The 13838-nt window shown below is 48.4% G+C and overlaps 1 protein-coding gene across 6 annotated transcripts in view; it reads right to left on the bottom strand.

Annotated features, from left to right (window-relative positions):
* The window catches only part of Ank1 (ankyrin 1), a 216224-nt gene that overhangs the window by 33118 nt on the left and 169268 nt on the right, over positions 1-13838 (bottom strand). For all 6 annotated transcript variants that reach the window (XM_047550105.1, XM_047550110.1, XM_047550106.1 and 3 more), the window contains exons 23-36: positions 13511-13534; positions 12565-12661; positions 11419-11497; positions 9268-9365; positions 8945-9169; positions 7534-7688; positions 6967-7178; positions 6267-6471; positions 5775-5871; positions 5360-5588; positions 3498-3623; positions 3266-3385; positions 1926-2004; positions 1391-1465 (exon numbers count right to left, since the gene is read on the bottom strand). In XM_047550105.1, coding sequence (XP_047406061.1) covers positions 1391-1465; positions 1926-2004; positions 3266-3385; positions 3498-3623; positions 5360-5588; positions 5775-5871; positions 6267-6471; positions 6967-7178; positions 7534-7688; positions 8945-9169; positions 9268-9365; positions 11419-11497; positions 12565-12661; positions 13511-13534 — 1821 coding nt within the window. The remainder of the gene's footprint in view (positions 1-1390; positions 1466-1925; positions 2005-3265; positions 3386-3497; positions 3624-5359; positions 5589-5774; positions 5872-6266; positions 6472-6966; positions 7179-7533; positions 7689-8944; positions 9170-9267; positions 9366-11418; positions 11498-12564; positions 12662-13510; positions 13535-13838) is intronic.

The following is a 13838-nucleotide window of genomic DNA, read 5'->3' as shown; positions in this document are numbered from 1 at the left end:
ATGCTGTAGTTTTGTGTCTTTGGGAAAGGGCATTATTTATGTTTAAAATTAAAATCAAAGTTTTCATCTAAATGCATGGCAATAATGCAGAATTATAGCTTCCCTCCCCATTATTTTTATTGTTATTGCTCACAGGTATTTACAAGGTAGAAGTGCCTCAGAGTCTGATTTCAAAGATGAGGAAGACCAGAGAAAGAGTGATAATGTGAATCAAAACACATGCATACAACACATGCACATATGTATGCGTACAGATGCACTTATTTACGCACACACATGTATACATGCATGGGCACAATGCAATATACATATGCCTGCACACAAGCACATGTCACACATATATATGTGCAAATGCATGGAGACACATGTACACACACACATGCACATATGCTCAAAGAAGCAGGCAGAGTGTGATTTAAAGAATGAGAAGTCCCTGAACTTCTGAGTTCCTGTGACACTGTCTTTTAGCGAATTATTGCTGATTATCTAAAGCACTCTGTAGGCATGAAGGGTGAGGGAGGGACTTTAGGGAGTCCATTCACATAAAAGATAAAAAAAAAAAAAAAAAGGAGAGTGAAAGAGAATCAGGTTATAGGCCTATGGCTGCATAAAACACGGTTTGACTGTTGACTTCTTTTGACTATTTGGCTCCCTTCAAATCAGATCTGTTGCTGCTATTGGCAGGCTGTCCCATAAACTGCAGTTATGGCCAGAGATTATCAATGAGACATGCTGAGACTGGCCTAGACCCACTTTCCTCAACAGACCCGGCCTCAGAGGGAAGGCCAAGCATCGTGTGGAGGAGGCCATGCACAGGTCTTAGGGAGATGTTTTGTTTGTGTGTTTCTTTTATTTGATTTTCTGGGCTCTGTCACTAGCTAGTTACACAACCAAGTCACTCTATTGAGCTGGATTCTGGTTTCCCCATCTGTAAAGTAAGGTAAACTAGATACATTGTGAGATTTAAAAAAAAAAAAAAATATATATATATATATATATATTTATTTTAGTTGTAAGTGGACACAATAACTTTATTTTTATTTATTTATTTATTTATGTGATGCTGAGGATCCACCCCAGTACCTCACATATGCTAGGTAGGTAAGCACTCAACCCAGCCCCATTGTGAGATCTTTTGTAAAGTCAAGAGTTGCTTTTTTTTTTCCCCCCAAAGAAAAACTAGACAGAAAGGGAGGAGGAAGAGAGCACCCTGCTTTCCACTGGAACCCAATGGTATGGCTTGGCAAAGAGAACTACCCCAGACACACCAATCAGATGCACAATGGGTGTTGGAGACAAGGGTCGAAAATGCTTTGCCCATTGCTCATTAAGGAGGAAGGGATGTAGGGGTGAGACAAAGTCCTTTTCTGCCCCCAATTCCCCAACTCACCTGCCCAGCTGAGGCCAAGGTGCTCTGATATAATAGCCATCTTCATATCTGCTCGATCTGTCCCACTGAGAAAACCTGGGGAGGTATATTAGATTAGGTTTAGTAGCCTGAGCAGGACACAGAACTGACAGGCATGCATACATGTCCTCTGATGGATGCTCGGGTCACACGGTGGACCTCCATATACACTGGTGGCTGAATCTGTAAGGATCAGGTGGAGACCAAGTAAAAGGCTCTATATGCTTTCAGCAGAGCAGGCTGAGAAAACTGCACGGAGGGCAGAGGGATCATAGGCTCACTTATGATCTTTGAAAGGGGGCAAGCAGCCGGGCACAGTGGTGTGTGCCTGTAATTCTGGCTACTTGGGAGGCCAAGGCAGGAGGATCTTAGTGAACCTTGTCTCAAAGTGATAAAAAGTAAAAAAAAATTAAAAGGGCTGGGGATGTTACTCAGTAGTAGAACACCATGTGGTTCAGTCACCAGTACTAAAGGAAAAAAAAAAAGTTAGGGTAAGCAAAAACAAAGAGGTGCATACCGGGTGTTGATTCACTGAGAATGCTGTATCTCAGGGACAGGGGTGTCAAGGTCCTTCTCCTATCTTCAGCTCCACTCCCCTGCAGAAGAAAATGAAATAAAGGATGCTTTGGGTTTTGAGTATACTCCCTTCTCAGAGGAGATGATTTGAGCCCTTATGCTGTGGTCCTGGCAATAGTAAAGTAGCTCCATTCCTTTAGAGGCTCAACACAGAGTAGAAGGAAGAGGTGGGAGTAAAAGGAAGTTGATGAAACTTGAATACTTTATTAGGGATAATGGCAAACTGATGTAGCCCTTATCATGCACAAGGCCCTATGCTCACACCAACCACAAATACCTATGAGATAAGTATTATTATTATCCCCATTTCATTGATGAGGAAACTGAGGCATGGGGAGGTTAAGCAATTTTCCCAAAGGCACCAGCAAATGGGCCATGGAGCTAGGGTTTGAACTTAAAACTCAGTTTTTCTTTTTGGATTCCCTTAGGTTCAACAGATCAGTTTCTGACACTAGCCTGAGGCTTAACAATAAGATCCCGTTTGCTCAAGGATGTAGGACTTCTCTCTGGAAAGAGGTATTGGTTCACCCTCATCCCCAGAAAGAAAAGAGAAACTGATTCATGGACATACAAATGTGACCTTGCTTCTTTCTAGTTTAGCATGGAAGGCTAATGGTTAAAACAACAACAACAGCAAAACAACACCAACAAGGAACATGGAGACATTCTGAGGACATGATCACGCCGAAATCCCTAGCATAGGTGGTGACTGGCGCTCTGACAGATATGGATAAATGAACATACTTGCTGAAGACTACTTTGTTGAGCTCAAAACCCTGGGTATTTGCAGTGGCTGAGGACACCAGGATCCCCTTCTTTGAGGGCCTAGCACCCTGGGGAAGATAAGTGAGTAAATGAAAAAGAGGCTGGAGAGCAGCTGCCCAATGGCTGGGTAACCTTGAGCAACTAACTCGAAATGCAGTTCAAAGCCTCAGAAGCCTCAGACAAGGGAAGCTGAGGAGGACACTTGGCCTTCATGTCCCAGGAGGCTCAGAGTTCACAGAGTGAATAAGCTTATAACCATCTGACACATTTGTTCCTCATGTCACATGACCAGAGCTGGACTGAGCTTGGCAGAGAGGGCCAGGGTATACTTGCCCCTGCCAGGTCACAGAACAAATGTTCAGAGGACCTGTCAAATGTTCTGTGTACCTCAAGGAATCTGAAGGCTGTGTTTCAACAGGAGAAAGCCCCGAGGAGGTGTTTGTCCTGGGATCTGTGTGGGGACCTCATTAGGGTAACCCATCTTTGGCCAAAGGTCCTCCCCAGGTGGCAGCTCACCTTCGTGCAGGGGGGCATGGTAATGTTCAAATGGCAGAGGATGTGCTGGGTGTCCTCATACTTCATCGCCTTGCGCAGAAATGACAAGAACCCTCCTGGTTCTCGACTGCTGTCCCTCACCTAAGTTCAAACACAAAAGAAGATTCAGCAGGTCTAACCAGGTGGCTGGCTTAGAGATTTTCACCTCTCAGCTTTCTAGATCCAGAAGAGACCAGTAAGAGGAGGCCAGCACCTTTACAGGTATGGCCAAACGGTTCTCCCGGAATGACTGGAAGTGGAAGCTCCGCTGCTGGGCAGCTTTCTTGACAGGTACCAGGTTGCCAGAAAGTTCTGCGAAAAGGGGCATTCCTTCCAAAACCTGTAGGAAAGGAAAAGCAAATACAGCTTGTCAGGTAGAAATGCTCAGATGTCCTGCCTTTAAGTTCTGGTCTTTCCCACCCCATGCAAGTCAGGTAGATTCACAACAGGATGGCAGGCCACACAGCAGTGTGTTCTGAGAAACCCCACTATTTGTTTTGGAAAAGGCTTTATTGACAAGGTTATGAAGAATGAGTCATGCTTCCTTGCCCCAAAAGATTTCATAGTATGCAGGAACTTTCTTATGCCCCTAGGCAGTGGATCAGGATTGCTAAAGCACTCCAGAACTCCACTAGGGCATCACAATACAGCTTCTGAAAAAAATTCTGGGTCTGTTTTTACATCTGTCCAAAGGTGCTGAACTCATGAGAGGTGTCAGAAAGACCATGATATATTTTAATTTCACCTATAACAATGATCTTTTTTGTGTACATAATGCTCTCACCTGCCATTCTTATGAACCCATTTGAGAGTTGCAGAAATTGAGGTCCAGAGAGAATAATTGCTTAGCCCAGGCAGTGTTGGAGACGGCATAGAACCAGGTCCCAGAGTCCTAGCCTGTGCTTTTCCCATAGTGTCTTTAGCCTTCCTCGAGAGGGTCAGCTCAGTTCAGATTCTGAGGCCAGACCCTTAGGAAGTTTCTGGCTTATTATACATCTTAACATGAATAGGTAACTTGGGATCAGCTATAGGTCCAAATCTAGTTGTCATCCTTCGACACCTTGTATTATTTGTGTAACCATCTCCCCTGCTTCTCCATCTGCTACCAAACCCTAGTACAGCAGGTAGAAGTGTAGGTTTTGGAGTCAATACAACTTGGAGACATCGGACCACTGCCATTTGCTCAGCTGTGTGAACTTGGGTTAGTTACTAGTAACTTAATCTCTCTCTTCAGGGCTAAGTTTTCTAACATGTAAAACAGGGGCATTAAAGTTACCCACAGTTATAAGATTATGCATGTAAAGCACTTGTAATAGTATCAGATTCAGAAGAACATCAATAAACATCAACTCTTACCATCACAAGTCACTGAGCCAGTCATCTGCTACCTTCCTAAAGTACACATGGTTGTGTCCCTCACATTTACTTTAGCTTATCAAAGATGCTTTTCAAGAGGGGAACTGAAGGCATACAGCCTTGGAGCCCCTGCTTCTCCATGGAGGGAGGACTTTCTGACTGCTCCGGGTCATCATTGTTATGGTTGGATCTGGAATGTCCCCCAAAAGGTTCATGTGATGAAGGCTTGGTCCCCATCACAACAGCATTCAGAGGTGGGACTCTTGTGAAGTGATTGGATCAGGAGACCCTGATCTTGTCAATGAATTGATCCACTGGTGGGTTGTAGGAACTTAAGGAGATGGGGTCTAATCAGAGGAAGTAGGTCACTGTGGGGGGGGTGTCCTTGAAGGGTATATCTTATCTGGGACCCACCATCCACACCTTTCTGCTGCTATGAGGTAAGGAGTTCCATTACACTACCTGCTTCCTCCATGATGTTCTACCTCACCAAAGGCCTAAAGCAACAGAGCCAAGTAACTAGGGACTGAAACCTCTGAAACCATGAGCCAATATAAATGTGTCCTTCTTGGAGTTGTTTTTCTCAGGTATTCTGTCAAAGTAACAAAAGCTGACTAACACAGTCATGTTCCCAGAAAGCAGCTGTGAGTGCCGTGTGCAGACTCTGGAGCTTTACCTTCTTGTGAGAAGTGTTAAAGGCCTTCAAGGACCCAGGCATACCTCTATGTCCCTGCTCCGGGCCACCTCCACAAAGTTCTCATGCTGTTCCAGAGTCTTGTCCACTTTGTCATCTGTCATGCAGTAGCAACGCAGTCGCCCTTCCCGGGGGTCATTCATTTTGGCAAAAATGACAAACTTGGCCATGTAGGGCACTGCGGTAAGCTCTTTGTATAACAGAGTGGCAAAGTTCACAGCCTCAGCAGTCCGAGGACAGTCCGACAGCCAAAACCTTAAAAAAGAGGGCAAGTAATGAACGCATTCCTAAATGCCCGAGGAAAACAAAGCTCCATCTCCATCCAGTCAGGCGCAAACTGCAAGCCACACGGTGGTGACTCTGCCACATCTGATGGGGCAGGGGGTTTCTGTGTGGAGCCTCAAGAACAAGCCTGAGACGCTGGGCTGGGCCTCGCCTCACCTGGCAGAGACATTGGTGGTAAAGTTGGCACACTCGTTGGCATACACGAGCTTGGTTGTTCCTGTTATGTCTTCCCACTGGGCTTGGTCAGTTCCGCCTGCAACACCAGCAGAAGTGGGGCTGGGGGATACTCTTTTGGAGGTGAACCTGGTGCTAAGGTCCTAGTGTACAAGGCAGAGTTGGACTTCTGGATGACATCTACGTGGTCTGCAGCACTGAGCACACCTGTTTTCTCACACCCTGCCCCTCTTCCTAGCGACCTGCAGCACCTGCTTCTCCTAGGGCTCACAGGGCTCTTCCACAGGGCACTGGACTTTAATTCAGATGCCTCATCCCCCTGTCTCTTGGAAGAAAACACCACCCCCAGGAAAAGTCAAAAAGCCCCAAGGTGGTTACTGGATTTGAGTCTCCAGTCTCTCTCCCCTCCAGTGTATTCCCGAAGGAGTCACTGCTGCTGAGAAAGTAAGACAGTAGCGAAGGGGAACCTCTCACCAATGACGCTGCAGAGCAGGCGCAGGCTGGTGGTGTCTCCCTCACCACTGTCTCGTGGGTTGTCAGTCCAAGAAGGAGGGAGTGGGATCCGAAGTCCAATGGGACGATGGAACTTCCGGCGTCTTGGCTCCACTGTGACAATGGGGCTGAATGTGGCCTGGTTGCCCAGGAGCTTGGTGACTAGCTCATCTGGGACAGGCTGGGCCTGTGAAGTGCCAAAGGCAAGACACTCAGCCCCAGGCAGGAGAGGGGCAGACATGACAGAAGACTGCATGGCACCATCTATGCACAGGGCAAAGGCTCTTGGTGAGGGACGTTGTCCACCACTGCTGGACCACCACCTTCATTTTGCTGAGCACAGGATCTGCCCCAGCTCTGATGCTACCGATTAGCTCTCTTTTCTGAGCCCCTTTTCCTTCTGCTTCTCCTTCCCAGAGATGGCACATCTTTGCAGGAACTCCCTCCTGCTGAGCACAGGCAGCCATGCAGTTTAATGTGTGATGTGGGACTTCCTGTGACTTGACAGGCGGCATCTGCCTCATCCCTCCTGCCCAACTTTCTAAGCTTTTAGGTCAAAAACCTACTAGAGAATTCTACGGTATTGGCCCAGAGTGTGGGACCTCCCAGGAAGAAGGTGGATTTCCTAGGGCCTTGCGCTCCTTCCACCCTCCAGGACCTGGCAGGGAGGGGTCTGCATCACCTGCAGAGCCAGTTTCACTTTCTTGGTGACAGCATTTTCTGGGAACGTTGCCTGCACCAGGGGTACCAGCTTGCTCTTCAGAGAGCCCCCTTCAGGACCAATGGTGTCATAGTCCTGGCAGAGCCGCGACATAATCACGAAGTACAAGGGGAAGTCGGTGGTGATGATGCGGCAGACCCTCTTCTTCTCCAGCTCCTCCAGGCTCCCCAGCTCTGGAATCACACAGCCCAGGCCACCCGGCTTGTCATCCTGAGCTCAGGATCAGTCACTATGGTGGCCCGAGCCTCCTCATCTCCAGGACACAGGGCATGCACCCTCCCTGTGACTGGCAGAGAGGTGGCCTGCAGGAAGAAGCACCCAGGCCTAGAGGCCCAGTCTCTAGGTGTGGCTGCAAGCAGGCCACCCACTCACATGACCTGGGGACCCAGAGCTTGACTACATGGAGCCAATTCCTAGCTTCTTGTGACTTTCCAAACCCCCAGCAGCCCTGAGAGCCCACCCCAAACATGCAGCCTCAAATTCTATCTTCCAAAAGTGAGGGACCTGGTATCCCTGGGACTCTGTTACCTTCGTCCATCCCATTGAGGATCTGTTGCAGGTAGCTTTCTCCAGAGCGGCTCTTGTGTTCCTTCCACAGAGAGCCATTTTCACTTCTCAGAACCACAAGCTCGCGGTCCCCACGACCATGGGAGGCAAAGTGGGGGATCTCCACAATCACAGGGCTGAGACAGAGACAGAGCAGATGGTGGGCAGATTGCTCTCTGCATGAGTTGGTGGTGCAGGACACAGTGGGGAAGGGGCAGTTAACTTCTGCCTGGAAGGAAAAGGGGGGTCCCATGGCCACAGTGGAGGCCCCCTCTCGGTAGTTCTCTGGAGTGGAATAGACCTGTCTCAGGCTCCTGAGGCTCCCCATGAGCCTGGAGTGACAGGTAGGGCAGGCACAGGTGCAGGGACAGCAACCCTCCTGTCCTGTGTGCATTGCTGAGGCTCAGTCAAATGATCTCACCCTCAGACCCAATTACAAATACCCATGTGAATGCTGGGCATGGTGGTGCATGCCTGTAATCCCAGCGGCTCAGGAGGATTGTGAGTTCAAAGCCAGTCTCAGCAATTTAGCAAGGCCCTAAGCAACTCAGCAAGATCCTGTCTCTAAATAAAATATAACAAGAGCTGGTGATGTGGTTCAGTGGTTAAGTACCCCTGGGTTTGATCTCTGGTACAAAAAACAAAAACAAAAAACAAAACAAAACCAAACAGAAAACCAATCAAACACACAAAAATCAAAACAAACAAACAAAACAACTACCTAAAACAAACAAACAAACCAAAAACATGTGATATCCCTACATAGGTCTCTGAGCCTTGGCATTCTCATCTATTAAATGGCCATAATGACATTTCCTTTGAGGTAGGACTTAAGGGTTACATTTAAAGAGAAAATCAATAAGAAAGCTTTGCAAATGACAAGTGACAGGAGGGTGGATGGAGATGGGAAGGCCGGACCTGTCCCAACATTACACCCCTGGATGCTGCTGTCTGAAGGACAAGAAAGCTCCAGGCAGACTCTAGTCTGCTTCAGAGAAGGTAAGGAATAGGCACCTGAAGTCCATTCAACTTGTGGTCCTGAAGGACAGTGCTGTAGGGGCTGCCTTCTAGTGCCACCACTTCAGTGTATACATAATTACACCATGGAGGTCCCCAAAGTAGCCCCTCTCCATTCCCTCTCTCGAGCCACAGTAAGATCTGAGACAGCAAGCTCTGCTATGGACTCAGAGTACCTGAGGGAGCAGGGCAAGGGGAGCGAGGCTCTGGGTTCTGTTTCTGTCATGAGAGCAGAGAAATATGATGCTCCTGCAGCTCTGCCCTGTGGCGAGGTGGTTCTAAGTGGTTGCTGCTGAGGTGGCAGCAGAGGGGTGGCCAGGACAGGACTGGGTTAGGGCCACATGTTGCCCACATGCCCCTCGAAGCAGCGTCTCACCTCAGGAACTGGGCCCCCGTGGGCCCCAGCGCGATGATCCTGCTGGCCAGGCCCTCCTCCTCAGCCAGCGGGGGTGGTGTGCTCAGCTTCTGGGGCTTGACCAGGCGACAGGTGATACGTGTGGGTGCTGCACAGGTCCGTGGGGGGATCACCACCCTCAGGCCGTTGTGGCGACTTCCTCTCATGGAGCCTCCTCGGGCATCTACCATGAAGCTCACCAGAAACCTGGAGGCACAGGCAGATCCATGTTGGGCACCTTTGCTGCACGGCCCCCGCCACCCAGAAGACAGACAGAGTGGGTCCCAGAGTCCTGTGTCACTCACCCTGTGTGGACAGGGCTGGCCACTGGGCTGATGTTGTCTGAGGTTTCCGTGGCAGGGCTGCTGGGGATGAGTGAGTCTTCATCATATTCTTTAGATGCCTAAAGAGGAGAAAAGGGCCCCCTGTCTCCCCTGAGCGACCTGAACCCTGCAGCAGGCCACGAAAGCCCTGGAGTGGCCCCATGGAGAAAGTGCTTTCACATGCTCACCCCCTCACTCTTTTGGGACAAGGAATTCCTGGGGTCTAAAGGGAAGTACTGGCTTCCTCCCACCTTGCTGGCCTCTTCTTGGCTCCAGACCCTGGAGCAGAGTGTGGGAACAGATGGAATGAGTCCCTGCTCTTCAGTCTGGTTCTAGGTCCCCTGCCAGCTGCATCCATTGCCCACCTGCCCACTGTTCCCTCCCACAGTGCCCCCATGGAGAAGCTCTGTCCAGGTAGAATGGCTTTTCCTATAGAGTTGAACCTGGACCCTGCACCATCCCCTCCTACCTACTTGCCTGGTAGGCATCTGAGGTACAGGAAGTGAACGTACCAGGCCCTTTGGGGCTTCCTGTCTTTTCCTCTGTGGAAGGGGGGACATTCCTTGCAACTGAAGGGGCCATGGAGCTGCCTCGTAATAGGGCCTTGAACACCACGAGGACTCCGGAGACCCAGCAGGGTCTCCATGTGGCCTCAGTGGCCTTTAGATAGATTCTTAACTCTGCTTCTATTCATCTTCTCCCCCTGGTCCAGATCATTCTTGCCCCCGGCTTTGGCTACTCCAATCATCTATTTTTCATGTCCTTTCTCCTCTATGGAGCTGTCCTGTTGACTCTAGTCTTCCTTCTCTGCACTCTGGAAGGGCTTACTCACATCATGTCATTGAGCACTTCACTACCCTTCCTGCCCTCTGTGCTACCTGGTCTCATGTGTCCAGGTCCACTCTTCCCAGCTGGATAGCAACTCCTAGAAGGCGGATGTTCATGGTCCTCTCATATAGGATATGCTGCACCCTAGACAGGGCACTTAATGGGACTCCAGTGAAGTGCCACTGATGTGAGTTTATGACTTAAGGAGAGTTGAAGAGAGATGCTGAAGGTGTGGCTCAGTGGTCAGGAAACAACAGAACCCAGGTCTACTCAGTTGGTTCTCACTGCTGTCTTTGGATAGCAGCATCCAGGGAATATGCCACAGCAGTTACCAGGGCCATATTTCTCTCTCAAATGCCATCCAGTGACACCCATGTTGCATTGCTGTGATATACCCTGCCACTGGGCAGCCATATGGCTGGCTTATTCCTATGTGCCACTTTTGGGTCCAGGGATATGGCTGCTGCTTTGAGACAGACACCACTTAGGGAACAAAGGAAGAAATTAACTTCAGCTAGAATCTAACAGTCATGACTGGCTCAGCTATCAGGCCTCGGGACAGTGATGTCCAACCTTAAACACTGCACCACCTTCATTTCTCCCTAGGAAGTTCCCCTGTCCTGGAAAATAGTGCCAATAGCATAAAATTAAGAGGGATAAATTCCTACCTCTGATCCCTGCTTTTCTGTACAAATTCAAGTGGTAATCTTGGAAACCACAAAACAGGGTACCATAATGAATAATGCCCTACACCCAAAGCAGCTCTCTGGCATCTCCTTTCTGTCTTTATTGGTGTTTCTGGCTCTCAGCATTCCTTGGAGGAAGGTGAGATAGAAGCTGTTCCCTCTTATGATTGTGTGAGAGGAGCACAGAGTTCTGTAATTTGCCCAGAGCTTTGTGGGATGTGCAGGCTGCACTCTACCCACCACAGGTGGGCTTCCTTCCCAGTTGGCTGCCCCAGAGTGCAGAGAGTATGTGCAGAGAGGTTTGGCCACGAACATGGGCTTTGGAGCCAGAACTGCTGGTGTCAGTTCTCAACCTCACTCATCAATAGACTATTATCATGGTGTTTCCTACACCCTGGAGCTCCCTGAGTCCCACGGTATTCACAACTGGGATAATGAGAATGCGGACAATATGGGGCTACATGGACAACATGGAATCACAGGCCTAAAAGTGCTTTGGAAGCACTACAAGTTTTTTGGTGCTAGCTCCTATTGTCCCACAGGTCATCTCAAAATAAGCATTGTCTGGGTCCTATCTTCACTCCGCAAATGGGAATAAAAGAGAAATGGTGTTTCTTACCTGTTCTGGCTCTTCAGATCGAATCACCACTGTCTCAGGTGTGACACAAGGAATCCTGGGGATGGCTGGAGATTCCACCCTGTGTACCAGGAATATTGGAAAATTGACAGGCAGATCTTTTGAAATCACTCCCTATCTTTCCCAAGAGACCTAAGTGAAAGACCTCAGTACCTTTGTAATGATCTAGCACCCCACCCCTCACCTCAGCCTCAATACCCACTTGCATGGGCAATAAGATGATTCCACACATTGAGCAGACTTGAAGCTGTCTCCTCCCTCATGCCCCTGCAGAGCCTAGCTGCCCTTAATATCTCTTGGAAAGACCCTCCTCCTCCATGAAATTCTTCCACCTCTTCCAGACCACACTCATTTGTCCCTTTCTGTAGCTCTCTAGTGCCTGCTAATAGGACCCTTACTTGGTCCTCCCAAATACATCAATCTATACTGCACTTGGTGTTGGTTTTGATCCTGCCAAATGAATCTTTACAGCCAGGGTCCAAGTTCTGTATTTTTTTCCTAACAGATATTTAGGAAACACAAGCTCATTAAACTTCCTTATACTTTCCCTTCCTACTCCTGCTGTCTGGTTTTGTTAAGCCATGGGAAACACCTCAGTGTTTCTAAAAAGTGGTTGATTATAGATTCTTTTGCAAAACATCTCTGTGGAAAAATGGATCTATGGTGGCATAACTCACATCAGACAGAGGAAGGACTGAGAAATGGGTTCTGGGTGGACAGAGAACCTCTGTGGGTTTTCTCTAAGGTACCTCATGGACCCAGGGATGTGGTCAGTGTTTGATATTAGCTTGGCAAGTTTCTAACTTGAACCTTTCTCCAAGGATTATTCTGGGGGAGAAGCTGAGCATGCATGAGAAGGAGAAGAGGTGTGAATGTGAGTCTGTGAGTGTGGGGGAGAAAGCTGGATGTCAGGGATGCTGAAAGCGAAGAGACCCAACTAGACAGTGCACTGTGAGGGAGGTCTTTGTGCACGTGCTTGCTGGTCAAGGTGCTGGTGTGCAGCAGCCTGGCCTGTCAGTCTTCCATCTATATTGGCAGCACACCTGGGCCTGTCCTTGTGACTTCTCCTCAATCCACAATCCTACTCTGAGCTGCAGGGTTGTGCCCCTCCAGTGAGCCCTTTCTTACACTTGGTCTAGCTTCGGCACAAAATCCAACAGCTCTTTCTCTTCATCCAAGTCCCTGGAATCTGGCTTCTCAGCCTTGGAGCCAACAAGTTCTTCCCCTGAAAGAACACAAGCTCAAGTGAGTGACAGACTAGAGACCTCCTGAAAAAAGTGCTTTTCCTGGTCCACCTCTTAAAGCTTGCACAGGGAGATCTCTAATGCTTCAAGGGGACCATTAGCCGTGACTCTGTCCAGCCCTGATGTACAGTGTAGAGTGGTCAGCTCCTAACTTAGCCCATACCAGACTTTATAGGAAATAGAAGAGCCAGAAAGAACTTTCTTAGCTTCACAAGTCTCATCGCAGATCAGACCTTCTAGCGTGTGCAGTGATAGCAAATAGAGTCATTACTGTTCTTTCCCACTCTGCCAATACAGAGTGATAAACTACACTGGGATAGAAACGATTCATTTTGAAGGGCTGTAGGGTTTTTTGTTTGTTTGTTTGTAACATGGTCCCTGAAACCTCATTTTTTCTAAAGTTTCATGACAAAGAAGTTTAAGCTACTGGTGAATTAGCTGCCTACACCCCACACCGCCTCTTCGTTTCTTCTTCTTTGCCTGAACTGGAGTTGGAGCCTGGGTCCTTGCCCTTGCCTGTCATTGACGGCCATTAGCAGTGAGGGTCCTGGCCTTGTGAACTGGAACTGACAGGATGGAATCACAACCGCTCATGCAGTGATGACCACAAACACGGTGGCATAGGCACAGACACAGAGATGGATAGGTAGGAGTCACCCACTCGGGATGGAACTCCTGGGTGTAAATGTTCTGTTTTAGTCAAGCTCTGGGCTCAGATTGTGAGCCATCAGAGAATGGAAAGCAGAAATGGATTAGTGGGAACTTGGGTTGCTGAGGGTGGAATGCACTCTGGTGAGAAAAGACCACAGGGAACAGAAAATGTTTCATACCCATTATAGATATGTGAGCGGTTCCTGGAAAGCAAAGAAGAGCCAAGTTGAAGGAAGGACAGCATTGAAGTCAGGCAAAGCAAGAGGTATGCTATCAAGGGCACGCAGGGAAAAATAAAATTGTCCAATTGACAAAGTTTGTATAACCACCAAATTATAGATGGAAGGGGCTACAGAGTGAACCCAGTCCAACCCCACTATTCTGCTTCATGAGAGTTTCCTCAAACTCAAGTGAGGATACAAGGCTTATTTGGGGGAAGGAAAAATAGTAAAAGTGCTTGGTAGTTCATAAAGTTGAAACTGGAGTAACTTCACAATAATGGACAGA

The sequence above is a fragment of the Sciurus carolinensis genome, chromosome 4 (genome assembly GCF_902686445.1).
Source record: "Sciurus carolinensis chromosome 4, mSciCar1.2, whole genome shotgun sequence".
NCBI lineage: Eukaryota > Metazoa > Chordata > Mammalia > Rodentia > Sciuridae > Sciurus > Sciurus carolinensis.
Note: the sequence above shows the minus strand (reverse complement) of the source record. Positions and strands in the feature narration are given on the sequence as shown.